The 26503-nt window shown below is 45.1% G+C and overlaps 1 protein-coding gene across 1 annotated transcript in view; it reads left to right on the plus strand.

Moving 5' to 3' along the window:
• Positions 1 to 26503, plus strand: part of T265_14575 (hypothetical protein) — a gene marked incomplete at both ends in the record, with an annotated part of 47026 nt that overhangs the window by 13177 nt on the left and 7346 nt on the right. The window contains 25 exons of the mRNA XM_009174267.1: positions 81 to 320; positions 416 to 607; positions 1435 to 1710; positions 2741 to 3361; positions 3592 to 3860; positions 4226 to 4508; positions 5710 to 6141; positions 6263 to 6364; positions 7407 to 7491; positions 7666 to 8102; positions 8908 to 9621; positions 10515 to 10725; positions 13219 to 13650; positions 13744 to 13770; positions 14738 to 15258; positions 16860 to 17082; positions 17176 to 17438; positions 19818 to 20066; positions 20236 to 20406; positions 20887 to 21381; positions 22445 to 22746; positions 22957 to 23098; positions 23197 to 23430; positions 23556 to 23885; positions 25031 to 25847. Of these exons, the coding sequence (XP_009172531.1) occupies positions 81 to 320; positions 416 to 607; positions 1435 to 1710; positions 2741 to 3361; positions 3592 to 3860; positions 4226 to 4508; positions 5710 to 6141; positions 6263 to 6364; positions 7407 to 7491; positions 7666 to 8102; positions 8908 to 9621; positions 10515 to 10725; positions 13219 to 13650; positions 13744 to 13770; positions 14738 to 15258; positions 16860 to 17082; positions 17176 to 17438; positions 19818 to 20066; positions 20236 to 20406; positions 20887 to 21381; positions 22445 to 22746; positions 22957 to 23098; positions 23197 to 23430; positions 23556 to 23885; positions 25031 to 25847 (8068 nt within the window). The remainder of the gene's footprint in view (positions 1 to 80; positions 321 to 415; positions 608 to 1434; positions 1711 to 2740; positions 3362 to 3591; positions 3861 to 4225; positions 4509 to 5709; positions 6142 to 6262; positions 6365 to 7406; positions 7492 to 7665; positions 8103 to 8907; positions 9622 to 10514; positions 10726 to 13218; positions 13651 to 13743; positions 13771 to 14737; positions 15259 to 16859; positions 17083 to 17175; positions 17439 to 19817; positions 20067 to 20235; positions 20407 to 20886; positions 21382 to 22444; positions 22747 to 22956; positions 23099 to 23196; positions 23431 to 23555; positions 23886 to 25030; positions 25848 to 26503) is intronic.

The raw sequence follows: 26503 nt of genomic DNA on the forward strand, positions 1-26503 counted from the left end.
GTTTTATCCATTAACTCACTTGTTTGTGTCTTCTGCGTGATGGCTATCCTTATTATCTCGTATCTCTGCCTTCGTTACAGTTGTTGCAGATGGAAAATCTCTTTAACCAAACCAGTCGTGCATTGGATGGCCAACCGGGGCAAGATAGGTTGGATGGTCGACTACCACTGCCAGCCCAAACACAATTTGGCGCGTTGTGCAACTGGATGTCAGAGAAAAGCAATCAGTTGGAAATGGCAAACGAATTGCTTGGTCAGCAGTTTTCTGGATTGGGTGAATTGAGTTTGGACCAAGTTGCTCAACAGATTAAGGTGCTGCATGTGAGTTCATTTACTCAATTTCCTGCTTCTGATGCCATGTTGAACCTCTTCGCACTGCAATACACTATATGTATCATGGTTTTCTTTCTCCTCAGGACACACAGGAGGAGATACAACAGAAACGCCGAGATCTCCAAATGCCAGTATCTGCACTACCCCCTGAAATGCTCGGGACTGCCAGTCAGCAGCTTGATTTGTTGTCCAAAGCAATCACAGTCAAGCAGACGCAGTTGGAAAAAGTTGCTTCCGAGCCCACTTCGCTATCGGCCAGTCTTAACCAGCTAGAGGTTAGTTGATTAACCTCACCTGTCTGTGCTTTTTTCGAGAAATTTGTGACTGGGGGATTGAAATTATGCCTCGCGTGTGTGTCGTTTTTTGTTACTACGTATGCAGGACCTAATGTAATGGGTAACCGAAACTCTTGCCCATGAACCTATGCATCTGTATGTCACTGATGATACAAGTAGAGTTCACTTTGGTCCAAAAAAGCTCTTCTTGTATCTAACTGTTCTTGCCCCGTTAGAATAACCGTACTCCAAACCTAAAAGAACCGTTCTACGGACAGAGGTCAATGGCTCACCCCATCCCGTGGTTTCACAAGTTAGATGTCTATTTCGGCTATCAGAGTAATTGAGGCTGGATAACGTTTCAATCCAACCCTTGTCAACTACCTCTGGTTGCGGTACATTGTTCACGTCTAGTGTGGGAGTTGTAAGTTCTAAACCCGCCAGGCTGTACCTTAGGTTGCTTTCTCATGACGCTGTTTGTTAGTGGATCGGCTAAGAGCCAATCCACAATTCAGAGTTATTCACATTTTCGGTTTAATAGTTGCAAGCTAAACAAGGTGGTTTGGCTGAATGGCCAAGTGTTCCTAACAATCATATATTATGGTTTGGTATTGTGTTAATACAAAGAGACCATATCAAATGCTCGAACGCCGTGGTTCATTTACTGCCGACTTTTCATAGCGTTGGTTGTCCTTCAATATCTTTGTGGTGCTGATTGGTCCCGACTGCTCCTAATCAAAAAGGAATTCTCTATCGATTTCTATCCTTTTCTCTTGTTACAGCGCGAACTTTTCCTTACCGTTTTAATCGATTTTTTTTCACATCAGGCTTGGATCAACTCAGAAATAGGTGACCTCACGAAGCCGCTCGCAACTCATGGGGCGTTTCTTGCCGATCCAACACAGATAGTGGCAACCGAGCAAAAGCTGAAATCCAAGTCCATTGAAGTCGGTCGCAAGATTGAGGATTTGAATTCCCTCAAGCAGAAGTTGAAGTTACCTGTGAAGGACATCCCTGGCTCCGTGGCTAATGGATTGCTTCATCAGGCTGACAGTATACTCCTAAGCTTGAAGCGACTTGACTCGGAAGTTCGTAACCGAATAGTGAGTTCTCCTATTTCATTCCTGCGGGTGCGCGCGCACACACATACCCGTTTGTGGACCTCATCGGCAACGTCAACTCTAATTTTCGAATCACCAATGCATTTATGGCTCAAGTTGGTTGCACTTATTGTTGCACTTACCTGACGAGAAAGATTTATAACCGTTGTTTTTGTAGACTTGTTACTTGAAATGGAATCTTGGCCAAGTGGTTACGGTATACCTGCTAATAACTCACGTTGCTAATAACCGCTTCATTCATCCAAAATACTTTTCCTTTCGTCGATATTCCTCTTTTGAGGAACTGTCTGTTCTTGCATATTTCGGTTTACCCAGCCGATACTGTTAGCCGAAGCATAAGTCGAAGTATTAATGGTCAGTAAATACTCACCTACTTTCACATGCACTATCTCTGTAATAAACTAGGGTTGGAAAGGACTGCCTTGTCTCTATCAACCTACAGTTATGTGACTACCGAAAATCGAGATATCCTTCAGCTGAATGTACACCAGAGCTAACCTCCAAGGCAGTTTTTACAATCAGTTGTAGCGCACCAAAAACATCAGCTTCACTTGTGGATCGTTTGTATCTTCGGTTCACACCAATTCGATACACAAAGTATAATAATGATACTTTTGATGGTAATCTGTTGGTGGATTTCGCCAATCCTTGCATGCTCCTTGGGACGAGCTCATTTGTTCGGGCGCATTATGGACTCCTGCTTACGCTCTTGCTCAAGCGCACCATTTTTCGCATCCTTCAATTCACGTTTCTCTTTCTCACTGCCAAGAACCGTTATGGTTCACGTGGTCCATGAGACAGCTGACCGCTTTTTAGACTCAAGTGTATTTACCCGATCTCACTATTCTAGCAATAATGGTTACCAACCTCTGATTGAAGCTCCCATTCTGAAATAACAGTTATTTGCCACGCCTCACTTCAGTGCACAATGCTGATTCTCGTGACTCATTTTCACAAGCAGTCGTACTTCTACTATGCGTGCAAACTGAAATATACTTCCACCTATTTTCAGGACCGAATTGTGGATGTCAAACGGTGTCACACCCAAGCTCAGCAAGCTGTCGCTGCCTATCGTCGTGCTGTAGACGATGCTGAAACGAAGTGGATCGATCTACAACAAGCCCGGTTAGAAAAAAGACCCATTAGGGTGGATCAGACCGAGGGAGAATCCATCTTAACCCCTGGTTCTCCGAGATCCCTCCAAATGGATCAGATGGCTGATCTACAGGCGGAATTATTTGCTCTTCTTGAGGAGACCACCACAACAGGTGCTTTGCCAGTTAGACCCTCCCCTACGTTGGGTATGATTCAAGCCATGGAGCAACTGGAACATTCCTTGAAAGCTGCCGGCGACAGTGATCCCCGTCGATCTGTGACTGAAATTATGAACGATATTCGAGCAACACGGAAGCGCATTGAGGCTATTGTTCAATCGGTCAACAACGACTTGGGCTCTGCAGAAGCCAGTACTAGCGCTAACACCACTGTAAACCTAATCAAGCAAATGAATACAGTGGCTAGGCAAGTGCGGTCTGCGGCTGAACGTTTATCAAACTTCCCCGAGAAATCCCCAGGGATTGTTCCGAAAACACTCCGCGAACGTACACAGAGTATGAATGAGATAAAGGATGAAGTGAGTGAATGGAATCTTGTATTTTCTTGTCCTCATGTGGATTTTCGGATTCCATATAGAAACTGAAGTTAGTGGTACTAACCTGAGTCATTCATATACTTCGTAGGGTGGGTGCTAGTGAAGTGGCACTAACAGAAATAAAGGCTAGTAGTATGTACGTTGGGTCCATTCCATTAGTCTCCACCCGTTTGACCTGTGCGACGCAATCCGCCCTATTGCTTATTTTTCAGCTCTCTCATTGCAAAAAGGTGATAGGGGAGTTGCAAGCCCAGTTGCAATCACAGACACGGGCTCCTGGTGCACCTGGATGCGTAGCAGAATTACTTGGTCAGTTAAAGTCGTTGGACAAGGAAACAGATAGTCTGGAAAACCGAGCTCAACAACTGGAATCGGAGGTGAAGAATCGGTTGCCAAAAGCGCAACAGTTGGCTGAATTACGACAGCAACTGGCCACTTCAGTTAATCAGGCTCGAAAGGCTTGTCTACCAGTCTCCAGCGCGTAAGTTGCTTTCGCGACCTTTCCTTTGGTACGCTGAAATTTAACATTTTGCGTTAAACGCACGAAAAAGTCGAATGATGTCCGCCTATTTTTAGAGTTTTCATTCACTTTATGTCGCAAGTTTGGTCAGTTCATGTGAAATCGTTATGGGCCTGCTCCTCGAGTGATGCATCTGTAAACGGAACTTATTGTTAGCCAGTGGTGCGCTTTCCTTTTCCGGGCGGATTGTGGGGAGAACCACAAACATTAAAAGATACTTCATTTGGACTACCAACGGTTTTCATGTCACCTGTTTATTTTGTCACATTCTTGCAGATACAGTGTCGCTAAAGTAAACTATCTTCAGTGTACTTTTGCTGTTCCAGTGCTGCTGACGCTTCTACCGGTCTACTGAGCGCAGAGAACCTGATAAAGAAGCTGCGCGATGAGCTAGCACAAATGTCTACCGTGAGTCGTCAATTATCGGAAAACTATGCGGACGAAATTACCCAGCGTCAGATGGAGTCGGAGATTGCCACTGCAGAGGCTGTGATAGCGCAGCTGTCCGAACACCTGGTAGCCCGTGCGGTGGGACAACGTGATCAGACTGGATCACTACTTATTCAAGTCCGGAACAACCTTCAAAGACTTCAGCATCAGTATGATGAGGTGATTACATAAGCTATGTATGCCTTCACCTGAGTTATCTCTCGATCGAAATCCTATTGTTTACTGAACCGTACTGCTCTTTGGTTTCTAGCTCAAAGCTCTCGATTTTGATATATCGCGTCACAACAGGAAGTCTCTTCTATGCGATATGCTAAACTGTTTCCGATTGGAAGGGACTCGCTACTTGTTCCGGCTCGCCAGTTAGACATAGGTTTCATAGTCCTAAGTAGACAGGCTCCAAATTAAACATCATCTTCTAACTAATTTTAACTATAACGTGTGACCTAATTGCCTGCATTGGGAACTCGAAGAAATTACTCGTATCACACACCATAATAGTTCCCATAAGAAGCACGTACATTGTTTTGTTATTCCGTTGGAAAGACCTACTTGCTACCGGCTGTCTTCATTTCTCGAGACCTGCCATCGATACTAGTTTCCATTGTCAAGAATTCACGCTCTTCATCGGTGATCTCTCTCTCATACCTAGTATCCACAATGGCTTTGATATCGCAACTTTTTTTACCCTAGCTATCTTTACCCCTAGTTGAAGATATATTTGTTTGTTGAACTGACACTTAGCAAATCACTGTCTACCCGTATTCTCATAAGTATAGGTGCACAAACCTACTTACATGGACCCGACATGGATATGCTCCGCTTAACTTAATCTTACCCCTATCAGTATACTTGCGATGATTTACTGGACTTACTAGGCTGCACGAATAACACTTGGTTTGATGAGGCACTGAACACAGACACCGTAATTACATGGAACATATGTGCGACGGCTAGCAAAACAGCCTGTCCTCTAATGCTCTTAACAGGCTCTTCCACCTAATAGGAACCGCCCACCGCCTTAGTTTCCATACAGTATGTCTTCCTCATCTGAGCATTGGTTGTCCACTCTTGGGAAGACCGCAATAAGGCTGCTTCACCATCCGTACCTATTAAAGGGACGGTTGCAGTGGCTGATGTATCAGTTGTATCCATACATGTGTTGTACTATAAGTAAACTGCCTGTTTACACAATCCAGATTTCTTCGTCGATCTCGTCGATCTACTGTGTATGATGTTCAGCCTTCTCTACCTTTATTATATTAGCCCCACCGTGTATGTACAAGCAGTTGTACGTACCTCGCATTTTTGTTTATCGTGACTCTATCTCTCATAACTTTTTTTTATCCAAAAACGTGGTCAGCTTCGAAATGATTTCGCAGCTCAAACGCTTCGGTCTGCCACCAGTGGTGACTGCAGCAGTTTGCGAGACAACTGCCGGCTTATGCTCACCCGGGCTGAATCATGTACGGACGAATTGAATCACATGAAAACGGCTATAAAATCACTTCATGGTATTCAAACCCATGAGAGCAAAGACGATCTACATAAATGCATCGACCAACTGTTGAGCAACTATGCTGTTTTAATAAGCGAATTAAAGGGACAATTAAAAGAGTCTGTGCAGGCGGAAGCTACGCAAAAGCAGCTGATGGACAGAATCCAAGAAGTCGACTCATGGTTGACGGTACAGCGCCATCGGTTTAACCAACCAGTCTACGGTGCACCCGAAGATACTGAAACTGGCGATTCAAAAATGGTGGCGGACGTTCGCAGCTGTCTGAAGTCAACTAGGGTAAGTATGAGATCACCCGAAAGATCTTGAATCAAACACTGTGATCCAATTGAGCTTTACCGGAATTCTGACAGTGTTTGTGAGCCTCTGAGAATTCAGTGCAATTTTTATNACGGTACAGCGCCATCGGTTTAACCAACCAGTCTACGGTGCACCCGAAGATACTGAAACTGGCGATTCAAAAATGGTGGCGGACGTTCGCAGCTGTCTGAAGTCAACTAGGGTAAGTATGAGATCACCCGAAAGATCTTGAATCAAACACTGTGATCCAATTGAGCTTTACCGGAATTCTGACAGTGTTTGTGAGCCTCTGAGAATTCAGTGCAATTTTTATTCTACACGCCGAAGCTCCATCTTTCGGAATTGTTTAACATGAAATAAAGAGTCAATAAAAGCCAGCCGATTTACGAAAGTTTTCATATTTGTATGAAAATGCTTGCTACCCTAGTATCCATCTGCCTTTGTCGATTGTTTAGAAAGCTTTTAGGTTGTCTTTTCAATAGTGCATTGCAATGCATCTACCTACATTTACCTACATCTACCTAATCGCATCTACGGGAACACAATGCCTCGGCCATACAATGAGAAATGAGGACCGCAACAAGACACCTCAGCTTGATAGGTCGCCCACTTTATCCTGATCTCACCAGGTTCCCAGGAGTTTCTCCGTACATCCAGTAAGTGGCACACGGGTATGCTGTAATAGACGAGTGTCACATATGAAATGATATCCGAGACGTGCTATCGGGAAGGTGTAATTAGGCCTTGGTTTTGTTCACTGCATCATGAGCTAAAGTCCAGTAGTGTTGCGGTACTATCATTACCCGTCTACTTTCCTACTATTTGAAATATTAATCCATGAGGTTAAACGAGCTTCTCAGAATCCATCGATGCTTGTACTCTACCGCTCCACCCATTCAGAATTTACATAAACACCTGTATGTTTTCCTGTATTTTTGACAATTGATCGCCCTTTTCTTAGGATGGCATCACTCCTCGGGTAAGAATGTCATGAATTCACTAGGGAGCTAGGAGATAGCCTCTTCGGCATTACGAAACCGCGCAAGGAATGCACATGGTGGAGTTGAGCTACAGCTTCACAATTCAACTTTTGCACCTTACATGAATTAGCGTTTATTTTCACGTGGAAATCATATTTCCCTCTCGCGTTGTACTTCACACCAAATATCATTGCAAATTGGAGCTGATTTGGAAGTGTTAACATACTCTCGCAACTGTCAATTCTGTCATTTCCAATCTCACAGAGTCTGGCCAAAGAAGTAGACTCCAAGCGAGATGTATTTCGAAAGCTGAAATCAGATGGGGATATTCTGATTTCTTCGAAACAGGGTAAGCCATCAATTATAGCCTTTATTTTGACTACATCAAGTATCTTTCGTACGTAGTTTCTAAATTTCAAATTGTAGTTCACAACCGACACTCCATGCAAGATTTTTGAGTTTAGCTTCATTTTCGCGAACGTTTGTGTCCACTTCTAACCCATTTAATTGATCATGATGACAGTTTTGGATCCAGAGCCAATCCGTGACCGTCTGGGTGCCCTGCAAGATGCATACAGTGATTTACGAAGTGGAATCCAGCAACGCCTGAGTGCTTTCGAAGCTGCCTTGCCAACAACTCAACGACTGGTTTCTGCTCTCACCACCTTGGGTTTACGATTACCGGCTGCTGAATCTCGGTTACGTTCCCTGTGTGCCAGTAGTTCCGACCCGATTAACTTGAGAAGGTCTGGTGTTGATGCTCTAGAGGCCGAATTGAGCAATATCCTTGCACCGCAAGCTCACCTCGTCCGCACCAACTGGAACCGACTGCAGGAGCTGTCCGTTCCACCATCGCTCTTTTCTCGTACTCTCACCCTTCCCGACGGTACAAAGTCAGAAGTCAAGCACGCAGAACAAATTGAAGCCGAGCTGCAACGATTCGATAAATTTCAAATGGAGGTAAGTTTTTGGAATGACTTCATTGTAAATAACTTACTAGGCCCACGTTCAATCACTTCCCATTAGTGAATAATACACCTTATTCTACCACCAATACCTGACTTGTGTCAACGGTAATCTGAACTCAATAAGCAATTTATGATAACTCTGTATTTTGTTTCTTTTTGAGAGAAGTCACGACGATATCACATCGTTTCATCCGTCACGGAGGTCATGTTAGTCGAGTGATTACGTGTAACACACTGTCATGCTGACCCACAACATGGCAAAAGTCTGCATAGAGACACCCTGTTGGAAACGTCTGATTGCACGCATACTGAGCAGCTTGGCGTCGTTGGCTTACCGGCTGGGCAGTGTTAACCTTGTGTATGTGTATGATGCTACTACTACTAATGATAGTAACCTTAGGAATACTTCTTGTAACACTGATGTGTTTGCAGATAGGCATAACCCTGCTGCCTTCGCTATTTTTGCTGAGTTCTCCAAGGATAGCATTCTTATCGTTGGCAAGCATGTGTAAAGTAGCAGCATCACAGAGTATCGCCGAGTAATTGATTGTGGAAACATGTCTCGACTGATTCTAATGCACGACAGTTGTGTTTCTGTACCAAGATGTCCAGCAGGCACAAATATCCTTCTGGAACATGTCATTCATACACACTACGGTGTGGAGTAGCTAATCCTTTCTTTTGACTCGTTTGGAATCAGCGTTCGAACAAAACGTGGGATATGGTCTATTCACCCATCTGAATGAGGCGGTGTTCTCTTGCTCATGAATAAATCCTCTTTCACATATTTATTTTAGCTGTCCGAATTGGCTGCAGAAGTCAGTAGCACACGGTATAAGACAAACGTTCTACTGAGCAAACTGGACGAAGAATCGCGCTGGTTGAACTCTGCCCTTCAGCGACTAGACCCACTTGTCTCTGACGATCCAGCACATTGGACCGGTGATGCGGAAGAAGGAGAGAAGAATTTCGTAAAACTCGATGGCAATGCCCTGGCCTCATTTACTGATCAGTCCGCATTGCTTAACGAATTCCCCTCGTTGGCCGTGTTGCCTGCAAACTATGGCCCATTGAGTCAAGTACGCGATAGACTCTATCACTTCCGTGAGAACTGGGAAGTGCGCCAGAAGAGTAAAACTCAAGTTTTGTTGACAGAGGCCCATGAATTACTACAAGCTGCAGGAATACGTGTTAGTGGCATCACAGATAGCGGAAGAACTATCGGTCTACACTTTGGGGACAAATTGGGACGACAGCTGGTTCTTGCCGTTGATTTACTCTCTAAAAGAATGGCCCAACTGGACACACGGCTTGGTCAGGTGGAAGTCCGAGTAGGTGAGGCGTTGCCACTATCCCGATCGTTCTATGAAGACATGGGAGAATTCGCCGACACTATGAATGCAGATGAAGCAGAACTTGAGCGCCTGTCTCTTCCTGGAAAATTGGAACCGCGAAGCAAAACTGAACTAGGTGAATTAGACAATGAACGGGTACTGCACAAACAAATCAAGGTGCGTCGCACGAGTGGTTTCCATACTGTAGGGAAGTCCAAGTAGTTGATGAATAGTTTTTGTCGATTATTCGCTCTCCCCGTCCATTTACTGCTTCCTCATAGGACTTCAATTTCTCCCCACGTTGTGTGACTCATGGGCTATTTCTTCCGGATCTGTGTGATTCGTCAAGAAGTTCACTGAACCATCAATTCTGTTAGTGTTCTCATTTATCAGTTACTGCCCGGTGAGTAGTTGCTTTGGAAAGAGGGTTTCCGTTATTCATTCAATCAAACCAGAATGAAAGCTTGACTAAATGAAGCGGTATAAGTCTCAGGTATTACTTACGAGCATCATCGGTGAATCTTAAACAGAATGAAACTGCTATACAGCGCCTCTCACCTTACCTCCTAGTTGCTTTAGTAACCTTTCTACATCTTTCGAAAATAACAGCTTTTTCACTGGCCAATTGTTAACGGAAGAGGTGGGAGCGTGAGTGCAGTGCGACAATGAGAAGGTTTAAGGCATGCGAATAACTTTTAATTCCTTCTGATTATTTGGTGCACTGTGGCAAAGATTCTGATGGTGGAGTTGACCACGGCCGACTATAATAATTGTGTTGCTTTCCCATATGCCATAGTGTAACAATAGGGCGAATAATCTATAACCTAATCGTTGGTACTCTAATCAAAAGCAACTGACTTGTTGAACTGGATATCAACCACTCAGCGACGTTAAAATAGGCTGTGCGACTGATGGCATTAGCGGTAGCGTATGCATTAGTTCACTCATCCCGAAGTAGCGGGGAAGGCATCTAGAATTTTGGAGTTTATCCTTATGATGCCTCTGTTGGATTCATTGATATAGTCATAATTATGATTCCCCGCATTCACGCAAGCTGTTTTTCTTTGCAGGCCCTCGATGAGAAAACAGAGTCGCACAAAACGCTGCTGGATCAAATCACTCGTACAAGCGTTCCCCTTATTGACTTAGTTGCTAAGAATAATGGGATTACCATCCGAGATAGTGTGAGGAATGCCACCGATCGCTATCGCCAACTCCAGAAGGCAATCAAATCGCGACTTACCAGCGTGGAAACGCGGCTAAAGCAATCTGATGAGGCAAGTTTCTCTTTGTTTTCTTCTCAACCGACTTCTCAGTTTTGGAAATAACGGAATACCGTGGTTCGCCTGTTTTTCGTTTTGATTTCGGTGTCCCCTACTGACAAAGATACAAATGACTTAACCTTTTAAACACAAGAACGACTGTGCTAACCCTGAGATTCACAAAACTACAGTGGTTGTTGTACTTCACTTTGCTTCAGGAGGCCGAAGTTCAGTTCATTTCGTTCGGAGGATGAGGATACTAAGGGACTGACAGTCACACCAACCCAATTAGCTCATCGAGGTGAAGTTGTTTTGTCTGTCCGAGATAGCAAGAAGACTTAAACAAAGACTGCTCATCATCATCATCGACAGCATGACATCAGTATTCAACAGCGATGCTTCGCCGCCGTAGGTGTAGACTGCTTATCCCAGTCCGAAATGTTCCCTTTTCGTGTTTTCACAGTGATGGGTGCTGACTCCCGAGTTTTATTCGTTCCTGCTCGTTTTACTCGGTTGAATTTTGTTGAGGCACTGAGGATTCAGTATCATGAGGAATGAGGTTTGAAACAAAGTGGACAATTAGAACATAAAAGTGAAACGTCGAATGAGAGACGTATTCATAAAAGGGCGAAATCTTAGTGAATCAAAATAAAGAAGATACTGTGAGGTAGAAGGTGCAAATCCGGCCTCATGCTGTCCTTTTCAACGTGAGGCAACGAGGTGTGAGAAAAAACGGAACAATATGCCTTTAAGCAACTGGGTGATGAAATAAGTGGCCCTCTTTTCTATTCCGGTCAGTAGAATTACTGGCCCTATCATCTGCCTGATTTGAAATGCTGTGTAGAATAATTGACGTATTCTGGGAAGCCCAATCGAGTGACGTGCGAAATTGCAAGCCAAGAATTGCAAAGCATTGGGGTTTACCAATAAAATGCGCTACTACATGTGTAAAATGCGTATATGAAAGTGATACAAACATCACATCATGAGGATTTCCGTCTGAGCGCTGCAGGATTTGGTGTAAGTCCAGAGAAAGCCTAGAGAGAACAGCCAATCGATCTGAATTAGTGACAAACGCAGGCGCACGGCACGGGGTAACGCAAGTGGTCGAAAAGCTAGCGCAAAAAGTTCGTCGAAATTGGTTCTATATGTCAAGGGTCGAGAGTTGATGAACGATCTTGGGTGAATGTCGAATACATGAGGTAGATGCGGAAAACGGTGGGTTCAAGCAATGGGGTTTGATCGAGAGAAAAGATGCAAATGCCGGGTGTTTGTTCTTGACGTGGATCGCAAGACTGTTTCTCGTCAGCTTACACAAACTGCCTGAAACCTCCGCTACAAATGTAGATGGCAAACCTGGAGCTTGATAGGTATGAAATCACTAGTTGAACGGTTCTCTTGGTCTCTCCAAATAAGCATGCCAAAAGATCATTCCAAATGTTCAGGATCACTGAGTAACACCACAGCATCTTCTAGGGCAAAATGAACGCCCAAATACCGTGCATGTGATTTTTGGCGTTTCACACCCCACTTGATCTTGACCAAGAGTGACCAATTATAAGAGTGCGTCCTAGCATAGGAAACTGGGGAAAACAATCAGATTGCCGTTTCTGCGAAAGCAAATGCTAAAATAACAGTGGGCGAACAGACCAGAAGATTTGTGAACTGTGGCAGAGACAAGAGACGGTGTAAAGGTCGATCGAAGAAAACAGCCAACTGGTTTGGGACGCTCCTTGTAGTCATTAATGGTAATCCTTTCAGATCCTACGCTTTCGGCAATTTTCCATACACGATCCTCGCTACGTTTTCTTCCGCAGCAAGTAGTCTTAAGGAATCCTAAGTAGGGATATGATCCTACAGTTGAAATCCACTTCTATTGTAATCATCAGCGTTACAGTTCCCACGCATTTCCAAAATGATTTGACCTTACAACCTTGCTCTTAATCCCCTAATTCTTACTTCTTTTCGTTCCATTGTGCGGATTATAATCCCTGGTATTCTGTAGGCTATGATATTGGCGATGTGTGGGTTTTTTCGCTGTTGAGTATGGAGCAGTTGGTCTGTTCACCGAGATTCACAGTTGGCTGACAAACGTTTTACCTTCATACGAGCAGACATCGTCAGTGCCTTCCAATGGCACCTGATAGACGACCGACGATTTTACTTTTTGTTCGCGGCCTCGTGTGGCATCAGTGTCACCACTCACACTTGCGAAACATCACCTTTGTCTGGGCATCTTTCGTGTTTCTAACTTAAATGCCACAATGCCGACTCCTGCTAACAGAAACCAAGTTATGTATATCAGGCTCTCCGCATTTTCGCTTAAAGCTTAGAGCAATGTGTTCCATAAATGTATGACTTTCTGGCGCCAGAAAGATGCCGTCATCGCCATGGAACACCATTCTTCCAATAATTTTTGTCTTTCGCCTTTGACAGGAATACAAGTGTAACTTAGGTTATTTGATCATATCTGAAGATATACTTTTTATAGAATCTGATTAGATCTCAACAGTCGGCGATTTGTTGGTATTTCAGATTGCCGAACAACTGGATGTTATGTCAGACCTCTTTGCTGGTGTTGCTCAGCAGGCTTCGCATCTGGGCATCCCGATCGATCCGTCCACAATCTGGGCACGGCCTTCTGCGACTCCTGGCGTAGAGATGGTTGACTCAACCTTACCACCAACCCAGCAGTCTGGCCTACTTGCCGAAGCTGGTGTCGGTAGAGTACGACCTATAGTCAGCGTGCAGCCGGATCAACTGCAAGAACATCTGAATGAGACGCGGGAATTGATAGAAACACTAAGCCACCGACTTCCCGAACTGGAAGCACTGACAGCATGCGTACGAGCTCAGCTAGAACCTAAGCTGGCGGCTATCAAGACACAACGTAAAGCCCAACTAGACTCACCTGCAATGGTTGATCCATTTGCAGCGGATGCAGGTCAGTATCTATGGTGTCTTGATTTTGCGTTTGCCAGCTGGTTTGTAAGCGTCATTCACTCATGGGCTTTCCTGCTTTTTCATTATGTTTCAGAACGTGCCATTGAACTTCACAAAACCCGTAAGTAGCATTTTTACTGTGATCATATGTTACCTCGATAACCTATTTTTATCTTATTTCGTGCCCTTGTACGAAACGGTTAGCCGTGCGAATACTGCAAGCTGCCGCGTATCGTGGGAATTCCGGTACTAGTGGCTTGATCACCTACAACTATTAAAATGATCATTCAAAACTTGCGTATATAGTTCATGGTAATACGTGGTCTAGGTCACTGCGATGTGTTCAAACCTAGGCGGGTGAATAACTGAGGTTTTCAAATTAGTCTGCCTCAAAGCCGGGGCGCAGGCAGCTGTAGCGTGGGCGAGTCGACGCAATACGCTGTAAGGCAAGGGATACACCGGGTTAACTCAAACACAGCAGCACGTGTAGTTACAGCAAGCACGACGCACGGATAGGAGAGCAGAATGACCGCGTTGCGAACACACGTTTATTCGATACCGGAACTGGATCCGGAACAACGGGTACAGGTCACTTGAAGCACAGAAAAACAAGTCAAGGCCACTCAGTGGAGGGGGTCCAAACAGACTACTCCTTCTTGTCCGGCGCTCATGGTGACTCGTCCGGGATACCCGTAAGCGAGAGAGAGAGGGAGAGGTGCACACGTAAAGTCATGTGTTAAACAGGTGTGAGCGGGAACAGTCAGGTTTCAATTGCGTTACACAGCAGTAGTTGATGTCAGACTATCACAGTTGTTTGGTTTTTAAGAAACTAACGTCATTCATTTTCCAACTGCCAACCTGGATGAAAAAGATACCGCGTTGGGCAGACTACCCATTGACCAATGAGACGCTCTCAGTGCGGTTTAGACACCTCAAAATAGCTCACTGGATCACATGATTGCACAAACCATCACGCTAATGTAAGTTCCAGTCTGTACTATCTTACGTATTCCAACATGACTTTGTGATTCGGTTAACTTCGATTTTGGTTCCTGGTCCATTGAAATTCGTCTTTTTATTACTTTCAGTGCTACGAACCTCTGAGAAGCTGCAGACTGATTGGCTTGGATTACAAAAACAACTAGAAGCACGTGTGGCCAAACTCAGTGTTATTCACGAAACCTCTTCGGTGGGATTCTGGCCCAGGGTAAGTGAGCTCCAGGCTGCCCTTATCCTGGCAGGAGGAGCCCTACGAATCATAGCTACTGGATGCGATCCCTCCGATGCGTCTACCCGACGAGACCCGTTGGATCCCACCAGCTATGTACAGCAGAGAAACGATTTGGGTGCTTTGCTACAACAGGTTGATCATTTGACTAGTCAACTGTCTGCCTGTCAACAGGCCGGCGCACAGCTTATTCAGCTGATCACTGGGGCCAGCAGTCCAGAAGACACCCTTCAGTTGCGCCGTGAAGAGGAGCAGGCCATACGTAATGAAGTAAACTCGGCCTTGAATGAGTTGGATGCTCTACATGAGGATCTTCTCACCAGTTGTCAACGCCTTGCCAAGCAGATTGACAAGCAAGAAGCTGCGGCTAAGCAGTTCAAGGTCAGTCAGTCTGTAATGTTTTGTTCCGCGGCTGTGGTTGGTTCGTTTTTTTTGCATCTGAGAAGGTTACACATTTTCCGCTCCCCAACATAGTTCAAGGTGATAGGCTGAGAAAGCGAACAGTAGCTCGGCTTGATAAGAATGAGCTTTTGGTTGTATCAAGGACCGAAAACGTCTAGCGGGACAAGATGGCCCAAGTTTCTTCTTCAGTATGTGGTCAGCTACTCTTATACACAAATGGTGGTTTGAACGTTGGCACGGAATCGGAAATCGAGATGGTTGCGCACCCTAAGGAACTATTTCAGCAGAAACTGACTGTGACCCTGATCTGCCAAAACAAGTCAACTTTTACATCAGTGCCCTTGAACTATGCCACAATCAGTCCCACGAATCACTTTCGTCCTTGTTATTCCGCGATTTCTGGTTACATCACCCAACTAAAGCCCTCCGTTTGAAATCAAATCAAAGCAGGGTATCACACCAGTACTTTTGGCGGCAAACTTCGCCACCACTACTATCAGTCGTGAGAGTTGTCTTACTTGGCTGACAGAGGGACATTACTTCGCCAGCTCATATATCTTCTGGCTCTACCGGTGAATTTTACGTAATGGGATCATTTCGCTTTATTGAATTACTGAGAATTATTAAGAATGGCAACATTTGAAACAATGCATTAGGGGCCTAGTTCAACGGCCTACCGAGTCATGCTCTTCATATAGCTAAACGCAGCTCGTAACTTTACCTGGCATTGGTTGTGAATGCAATGCCCGACAATTCGTTTATCTGTATTTCACTTTATATCATACTCCTTCAGTCTTCTATCACCAATTGACCCTAATTGGCAATTCACGATGAGAGAACATACAACCTAACTCAGGTCGACACGACCGATTGCAGAACAATCTAGGTCCTCTTGAGTGTGTCCCGATGACCTTAATTCAAATGTTTGCTTGCCTGGTGCGATGAGGTTGCAACAGACATCCATCGTAGGCGTCACTTATGGTACATGACCAGATATCACTTCGAACCTTCCTAAGAACGTACACACCACTTCTTAGTGACTATTAGTGACTGGTAGATCTTTTTTGGCCAATATTGTAGCACCTTGAATCTCTGAAAGAATTTTGGTAATACTCCTTATTAGTATTAAGGGTTTTAGTGTGCCAGCAGTACCTTCAAAACGAGCACAACTAAGGGGTTATGTTAGCTGAGACAAAGAGTCATTATTATGGCCTGAGAATTACTAAATGTCAAGATTCCCTTTTTCCTCTGCGCCTTGGATGCAATACCCTCATTGGCGACCCAGTTGTCCGAAAATTTAGTTGGTCTCCAGGCTTTATCGAACAGATTTTTCATCCAGTGTCGGATGATTCCACTATCCTAACTTTATCCACCCATTGTGAGTCATTGTTGTCATCGCTTGACGTCATCCCCGAGCGGTTATGTAACAGTAAAGGACTCAAGCTGTCCGTCGCGTTTCTTTACACTGTAATTTATTGCTTTGGAGCTTGACCTCATATTCTGATATGAACAGAATTATGCCTAACTTTGTGGTTGATAAATGTTTTTTTCTCACATGCCGTGAACTCTCTCCCGCATAGATGGGACTGGAAGATTTCATCAGGTGGCTTTCCCAACAGGAGGTCATATGGGACCAGTTTGCTCCGATCGCGACTGATAGTGTCAGCGTTTTGAAGCAGCTGGAAGAAATTATTGCATGGACCGACGGCCTATTGTACAAGCATTCCGATTTAGAAGCTTTGAATTGGTCCGCTAGCCAACTCAGTGCTCTAGACTTGGACGAAATGGAAACGTTGAGCATGGGTAAGTTGACTCATGTGTTTTCATCCCAAGTCTGATTACCGGACCTCGATTTGCAACAGTCACTATCTTATTGCTTACTTTTATCTGCTACAGAAGATACAGTTGGTCCTACGAGTACTGTCCCGAGCACGTTACAGTCAGATCTGGCTGGAGCGAATCGCCGTTGGGACACTCTACTCGATTCTGGCAATCACAGACGTCATCGACTTCAAACTGTACTTCTGGGACTTGGTGAGTTTGATCAAGCTCTTGATGCCTTGATCAAATGGATTGCGATGGCTCAAGCCAATGTGGATCAGATCCCTGTGCGCAGAGGTAATATCCGGGGTCTCGAGGCGGATTTAGCACGCGTCAAAGTGAGTTATGACATATCTGATCTAGGCTTCCGTTCCTATGCAATGTAAAATATGACATTGTGGTTTGAGATGCACACTGATAAAGTCGAATATAAATAAGAAGACATCATCGCATTGGTTTTTGTTTACAGACCAGCAGTTGTGTCACAGCCTACTGCTACAAACCGTCTATTTCATCTCATCAGATAGGGGCAAGATGCCCCAAGTGGTTAGAGCGCAGATTTACCGACCGGAAGGTCCGTGGTTCGAACCCGACCTCTGCCACTCGACTTCCCCTGTCTAGGCTTGAGCAACCTAGCGGTATCCCAACCCTCGTGCTTCCTCCGGGTGGCATGGCAGTTAGACACCGAGAGGGTGTTACGGCTGAAGGATTTTTTTCATCAGATGGGTTTATTCAGATTGATCGTGCAGGGATCACATCACGACTCTGGTCCGTAAGACTGATCAGTTGCCCCCTTGTGCTGAATGTTCCGCCCTTGTCATGCATCTGTAAAAGAAGTTCTTCTGTTTGTATTAGCTGTACTTAACTTTGTCCCTTGGAGGATTGATTTCGTCCTGTATGTAAAAGTAACATAAACATCGCGCTGCTTTCTTGCCGCAAGAAACCTGAAAGATAATTGCTTTCCATTGCCATATTTTGTACTTTTCTGAGCCCGTATCCAACACCATTCCGTGCAGCCACTCGTGATGATGTTGGCTTACCATCGGGTTCCTTCTGTCAGCAAGACTTGCGCTTGTCAAAGGACTGAAGTGATTATAGTAGTTCGCCCGAGGGGAAACCTGGGCTTCTGAGAGCCACCAGTTATGCTGTTGGAAAACAAATTCAGTCAGACACCCGGTTCGGTAACATGGGTTCACCTCCTGCCGTTTTTTTTCGCGCAAACGTTAAAGGACTGTTTTCTGCTCGAGGATGAACTGACTGCTCACGTTTAACACATCTGTCTTTCTTGTTCCATCTCATTCAACTGGCACCGGTAAAACCAAACTCACGTTTGTGGTGTTGCTCGTTCATCTTTTGTATGCACCTTTTCACTCGAATTTCTGGTTCGCCTTTTGAATTTCGTCGGTTCACTTTCGGTTGGGTTGCACCATTAACAGTTGTATGAGAAGCTGATTTGTCGGTACCAGTACAATGTTGCGATCCTGAACCGCTCCTTTCCAGAGGCTAGTTTAAACTCATCATCATGACCGACCCCCTTTGCCTTTGGTTGTGGTTTACAGCTGTTTCTCATGATGACGTTGTTTCCCTCTTTCTCAATGTTATATGGGTGATCCGGGGAGAGAGTGACCTGTTGGGTTGCTGGTCATCTGGCGAGGTAACTCATTCATCAAGGGTTCTCACTTAGTCCTGCCCCCTCACGTGTAGCTTCCAATATTTGGCTTAGCCATAGATTTAGCAAGTAGGTTTGGCCAGAACGGAGAAACCAAAGAAGTGCGCATTTCAGCGCCACCTTAACATATCACGTTTGAAAAAGTCGAAGATCTAACGAACAAAACATCGACCCCTTGTACCACAATTCTTAATCTTAAAACTGTAGCATCTAGCACTCTCTTGAACCTCAAACCTCCCCTTGTGCACCTCAAATGCCAAGGGATGATACGGACATCACTTGGATCCAAGCCTGACAACATTTCGTCTTCCCTCATTAACGTGTGCTCCCATAGGAGTCCGGTTCAGTGTAGCATAAGAAGGCATCACTATGTTGAGTTAAAGTGGTTCATACCTGGCTGGCGTAGTGTGCGGTCTGCTGACCAGCCTGTGGGTGATCCTGGATGATGATATGTTGCTTTCTACTGTTATCAAGTCATTCAGACGGCTCAGCGAACCCATGGGTTCCAGATGGTGATCGAGTTTATGTCTGTCCGTACATGGAGTTGTGCTAACAGAACAGGACTCCAGCACTCATGATGGCCCAAGTTGGATGCGTGTGACAGTCATCTTCAGACTGACTTCTCGTTTATCATGTCAGCCTGCTTTACCGAAAGTGTCGGAATGATTGGGAGTCACTGTTACATCCCTTTTGTCATTCATTTGTGACATTGAGTACAGCAGTATGATCTAACGCGCATTTTATGGTGTCCGACCAAGGGTGTGGTCGACTGCTATTTGAATATTGTTGCTTATTGGTTAAGTATACAGTATAGATAAGAATATGTTAGTTTCGGAGTAAAGCTAGGCACTTAGTTGAGCGTTATCTCCGCCCATTTTCTTCATGATCAGTACAAAAGTCGGTTAACTGGACACCTGTTTGTGGTTTGCATGAACACCAAATGTTCATTTGGGTTGAGGGTACTAAATAGGTTGTGCATGTGTCGTTGTCTTTATGTGTTTCTCAACAAGAGTGTATGACAAAAAAATTGTTCGAATGTCGTTTGCAGATCATTCAAAACAGCGTCAACAACCACCAACTTGCAGTGGTGCGTGTTCACGAGCAAGCCAAAAGGCGGATCGACTCCTTGAGACGTGACACACCTGAGGTCCCATCGAATATCGAGGCCCAAAAGGCTAGTGCCGAACCCCCTATGAATCAAACAGCCGAGCGCTTGAACACGATGAACGAAATGTGGGAACACTTGAAGGCTAGTACGAAAGAAAAACAGTGCATTTTAGAAGAAGCCTTGCGAGAGGTAAGTATGACATGAACTGCTATGTGAAAAGCTTCTGTTACTTGATTTGAATTCCATCTCATGGCGTTTTATTTTGGCGGAACGGACGGTGATAAGCAAAGATTCCGAACTTAAGTTTTTTGTTTTGTGGTACAAACTACACTAATATTGTATTCTCGTTGGTCAACAGACGTTCAACTTCCATGGGCAATTCGACCACCTCGTGCGACGCTGTCGTCAATTAGAAAGTCGCATTCCCACTCCTGGAACTCGCATAATGGGCTGCCTTCCTGACAGTGCTCGAGAGCAGCTGCGTCGTTTCATGGAGATCTACAACGGTCTGGTTGAGGTCGGTGACAAGGTAAGGAAGACTATTATGTTATGCTATAATTTAATGTCAAACCTATCCCGTTTGAATTCATAAACGCTGTTTGGGAATGTATGAATAGGGTGCTGTCTGTGTAACTTATCGTGGTTGTGAACTGGGGAAAATTTTCGCCATGACGATGTCCTCGTTTTATGTCTCTTGAGCGAGCGAATTTCGTTCGTGAACGAACTAAAGTATCATTGTTCATATAGGCGATCTGCGGACAGGGTTTTCCTATCTAGTTGTGTGGATTTTTTGAAGCTATCGTATTGGCCCATTGAGAAACCTATTTGCGTACCCTCAAGCCAGTTGAGCTGCTCTCTAACTCTGAATAGCTAGTATTTCGTGACCTTCGTTAATACCCTCCAATGTTTGTCAGTGAAGTCACCACGGCGCATTATTGCCTTGCTTAGTTGTGAATATTATATGCTTTTATTGTTATCCGCGTGTTTCAATTTCTTATTTCGTCTGCAGCTAACTGATCTCCGGAAGGCTTCAGCTGCTCTTTTAGTCAGCGCAAGTTCTTCTGCAGACCAACCACCAGAACGCCTCACGAGTGCACTGGACCGGTTCAAAGACCATCATTCACAGCTGCTACGTCGAGCCACTGCAATTCGGGACCAGCTGCAGTCTGGGCTCAGTGAAGTCGAACGGTTCCACGCTGAGCTGGCTCAGATGATGCAATGGCTCACATCGATGGAGCGCACTGTCGCTCAACAGAAGCCAGTCAGTCGCATCGTTACACGTCTCGGCCAGCTAATACTGGACCACGCAGAACTCAGAAGGAGCATTGCCAGTCACCGGGATGTCTTGCTATCTCTAGATCGCATGGGCGCGCAAGTTCAGCACAACGCACAAAAGCAAGATGTAGTCTTGGTGAAAAATTTGCTGTCCAGTGTACACAATCGATGGGAGCAGCTGTTGTCGCGCACCGCCGAACGAACGCGACAGCTAAATGTGGGACTGAAGGTTTGTTCTCTTGTGATTGATGAGTTTGATATCCAGACTTAGTAAAACAGTCTTCAGGGACAGCCGACTGGACTGGCCGAAAAGGCCAATGCTTGTCAACGTTGTAGATGGTGGTATAAACCAGTGCATTTTCGTTAATTCTTGGTTTTTAAATTGACGTTCGTTGTTTACTTTTAGGATGGTGGCGCCGGTAAGGTTACTGCTATCAAAACTGTGGAAACAACCCATAAGCACCATTACGCGAAAATGATGGGATCCACGAAAATCATGCACCACAGATTGATGGTGGCTACGACTGGATTTCACTATTATTCGTTCAGAATAGTTGACGGGCCTAGTTGTATCGACACACGCACATACCTGTCTGTGCATATTATTTAAGTTTACAAGACATCGTCAAGGTGGATAGTCCCTTCTTACGCCACCGGCTAGCCACAAGCTCACTAGTGGTGAGCACCGTTTCTTGGATGCTGTTCCGTCGTGAGGGGAGGCTTGTTTTTTGCTGATCAATAAGTCTCCTGGGTTACCTACAGTTTCAGCGTCTATCTTGATGCGGTGTAATAAAGTCCACTTATATGTGCTTTCAGCCATGTCCAATGTTTTCAACCAAATCCGAAAAACATCATACATCCCACTGTTTTCTCCTGACTTCTGCCATTTTCGCTTCTTCTCGAGTTCCTACCCTGTGTTTTCTGCAGTTCTGCACATGAAATCGCAGTTAGAGCTTGTGAGGACAGATGATGACTTAGTACTAGGGACACATGCCATGGCAATCTGATACTATATCGCCTTTATGGTATAACGTCTTTGCGCGAATCTTAGGATTTCGTTACAGACGTGAAATCCAACGTGAAATCAACATGTCGGCAACTATTGATCCCTCAGCAAAACAGTCTCAAGATATCCTACACTCCTAACTGGACATTTTTATATGAAGAAGATGTAGTGCGTAGACGTGAGATACTGGTCGCTCATCTAATTGCCCGCGTGGATGACCACCACAACACGCCTACTAACTTCCAATCGTAATTCCTAAGTTCCCCTAACCATTCTCTCCCCATAGGAAGCTCAAACTTTTCTGAATAACTGGACAACTCTGACCGAGTGGCTCAAGGAACAGCTGACTTGTCTGGAAGAAGAATGTGGGAGCGTAGCTACACGTTCAGAACGCATAGCCCATCAGCTAACGCAACACTACGAATTTCAGCGTGCTTTGGGCGCGAGGAATGTGACATTCGATTCAGTTCGTCGTTATGCACGTTATCTGCGTGATCGAGCGCCAGTTTGTGACCACCAGGAATTGGATGACATGGTTAACGAATTGAAGCACCTATGGAATGCCGTCTGCACTCGCTCTCTTGATCGGTAGGTGGCATTAACATCCGCTGTTTTTCTTAAACGTTGCGATCTCCTGATACGCAGTAACTGATGCGCTTTGTTGGTACTCTCCGGGAACTATTTATCCTATCGGTTTGGTCTTTTTTCACCGCAGTTACCTTCCCATTCATGCTCAGTCGACAGTGGAATTTCTGTGCCTAACCGTTTCCTTTAAATTGTTCATGCTAATCGTCACAGCCAGCGCATGTTGGAGCAGGCACTACTTTCTGCCGGCCTATACAAAGAAGCACTACAGTCGTTAACTGAATGGCTATCTGGTGTGGAGCCCCAGTTGTCTGAACATCAAGTGGGCTACTGCGGTGATGTGGATACGGTTGAGGTAAGCACAATTCCACATGAACTTCATCATCCTGTCCCATATGAATGATCACTGCTCCTTTGTACTCCTACAATGACTGACTGTGTTTTGCGTTCCAGCATTTAATTGAGGCTCACCGTCGTTTGGTGTCGGAGCTTGATGAACGTGCCGGATGGATTCAATCCATCCATGAAGCTGCTGATGAGCTCATGAGAAAGGCAAGCAAGGGTTCCATTGGCCAAGCCGATGTGGCGGCTATCAAAGGACAGCTAAATCATTTAGATGGTGTCTGGAATCGTGTTCAACTGCTTACTAAGAAACGCGGTGAACGGTTGGATGAAGCGTTGAAGTTGGTAAGCCCCAAACTCTGATTCTATTTACTTTTTTGCTCGTCACGAGTGCCCTCTTCGTGACGCCCTGGACACTCGATACTGCAATTAGCATACGTCTGCTCACTATACATCTTCATTCTTCACAGGCTGTGCAATTCCAGGAGATGTGTCGTAGTTTGATGGACTATTTTGCCGGTGCTGAACATGTTATTCGACGCTTGGCGGCACTGCCAACCTACGACGATCTAGAGGATGAATCAAGTACAGATACACTGAAGCCGAAGTCCGCTGAGGCTCCGGAAAGCCTGGCAGCTGCCATTAACGCTCATGATCAAACACACAAGAACCTTTTGGACCAATCGGAGCGAGTGCAGGCCACTTTACATTTAGGCAATCAGCTTATGGCCCAGGCCCATCCAGAAGCTGTTCAACGCTTACGCCAGTGGATACATGCGATTCAGAGTCGCTGGAGTGATGTAAGTCGAATCATGTGTAAAAATGACTTATTCTGGATTGCCCCTTTATACGTCTTTCCGAATAACCGACTGCCCGACGAACTATGGTTATGGTTTCTTTCAGGTAGGTGACGGTTTTTGGACTGTGGTTTTTTTTCTGGCGGCAAAAACCCACTTGTTTTTCTCTACGGTAGTCCACCGAGATGCACATACCCTGGGGAAATGGCAACTTCGTTAATCCTTCAGGGTGGTTGATCCAGTCACTCTCTTCAGGTTCCACGAAAAGAATTCACCCCTTCTGAACAGGTCGCTTTTGCCCACAACTCACACCTCAAAATATCACAAAAATATGAGATATCAAGAATATCACTTGTTCCACCTTCGTAACTACTTCACTACTTGGTGTTAGCGGCCACTCAACCGTCAGTATGCCATGACAGAACAGCCGACCTAAACTGTACTGACAACCACTCTATAGTCGACCAGTTACCACATTATTGCGGTAGCCGCCTTGTGTATGGCTGTTTTTCATACCCTATGACCCTGGTAAGACACTTCCAATTTGAAAAACCACCCCCCTTCTGAGGTTTCCCCTTGAAATGGTAGACCAATTCATTGGCCTGCAATTATGTGCTAATTCATTCCAAGACATTTGAATAAGCTTAGTCCAACGCTATAATGTTGTCGATGTCCTTTTATCAGCTATAAACCATTACCAAAGACACTCTGGTCCCAGCTTCTGCTGTTTCGATCACCGCAAAATGCGAGACCAAGGGTGATACAGAAAGGCATTGAAGGCGATGGCCTAATCACTTAGCTGATGTTGAATAAGTCTGTTGGTTTGAGTACGCGATGGTTTTGATACAAGAGCACCGCGCACTGCGTAACTGAGTCTCGTCTACCAGTATCACCACGCACTAATAGGGACAGAAAGTTGTAATTGATGTTGACCATGGGAAGCCAGGAACGGATGGTGTTCAATAGACAACCGAATAAGTCGCTCCCTGTTATCCATACGGAGGGAATCGTCTCCGAATTTACCGATTTGTAGGGTAATTCCTGCTGAATTTTATTGTTACTCAATTTCTTCACTTGTCGACATGCTTTTTTGTTGATATTCATATGTCATTTGATTCTCGATTTACCTTTTGTACCCATTGTGTTAGCTTATCGCTAGTTCTAATCAAAGGGCCGATCGCCTTCGAGCTGCTTTAGATGATCAAAAGCGTCGACAATCTCTCCGTGCTGAACTTTTGGACTGGATAAAGACAACACAAGATCACTTAGATCGTGAACCAACCATCACGTTTGCTAGTACCACAAAACGGACCGTAGATACTCACGGCGGAGACAAAGACGAAAGCCAGGATAATGACCAAATCTCTACGCTTGGTTCAGATCAGGTGTTTCTCGGGGCGTCGGATGTTGACGATTCGTCGAGTGTGGCTACATACCGTACGTTACCGTTGAATGAAATCACCGAGCCGGAATTGATAGAGCGATTGTTAGCCGAGCACGCCGAACTAGAGCGCGAAGCGGCACTTCGCCAGCCAGTATTGGACCTGATCTTGAAACATGCAAAGCGCAGGACTATTCAACGGGTATCCACTCTTAGAGGTTCATTCCTTCAACGGGGTCGAGCCAGTGGTCGCATCGTGAGTCGCCCAGCGACCGGAAAAGTCAAAAGCGAATTGCAGACTACCGAGCCCAATTTCGTCTCCTCGTCAGCGAACCAACTTTATCAACGCTGGTCGATGTTACAGCGTTCTCTAGCGGCCAGACGGACGAAGCTCAGAGATAGACTGACCTACTTGTCCGAAGTGGAGAAAATGAGAACTTTCCAATTCGAATCCTGGCGCCAACGCTATGTGGCCTGGTTGAATGAGAATAAGTCACGTGTCATTGATTTATTCCACCGCAAAGACCTTGATCATGACGGACGTCTTACTTACGCAGAATTCATCGATGGAATCTTGGAAATGAGTGAGTATTTTCTGCTGTCCAATATTTTTGATCTTGTGAATGGTTACTTCGCCAGATAACTTTTATATGTAGGAAAAATTTCCATTCGGGAATGTTGGCTTCCGGTAATTTCATCATTGTAGTTGTTACAAGCGCTTCTACATCCCTTAATAGTATCGATCCGCTCATCATCACTCAAATCAGAGACAGTAACATCAGCGTTGACACTGGTGCTTCACTGCCGTACAACCACAAAGTTTATCTAAGTATACTTAAAGCCTTAGAATGAAAAGGGGAAGAGGGAGTGGGTGACAGAGGGTATCTGGTACCGGCTTGTCGCAAGCGTTCTGAGGTGTCTCCACCTAAAAGCGGTCAATCAGGCAATCTGGAAAGAAATTTGCAACACAAAAGCCACTGACATTGACCAGTTTCTTGCAATGTCGCTAGCCGAGCGCAGGCAGGGTCACGAGAACCTCATCCCGGAAGGCGTACTACACCAACAACACCCAAACTCTTCTTATTTTCTCTTTCACGCCCTTCTATCAAGCCAAACATTGTCCACCTCGCGCTTTGTGCAGTTCTGAAGGAGACACAGAAAACAACACTCAGCATGCTTATCGCATGGCTGAGTCACCATAGTTGATGGTGCTGGATTTTTTCCGCGATTGAAGTACCTG

Source organism: Opisthorchis viverrini, assembly GCF_000715545.1.
Source record: "Opisthorchis viverrini unplaced genomic scaffold opera_v5_217, whole genome shotgun sequence".
NCBI classification, from domain to species: Eukaryota; Metazoa; Platyhelminthes; class Trematoda; order Opisthorchiida; family Opisthorchiidae; genus Opisthorchis; species Opisthorchis viverrini.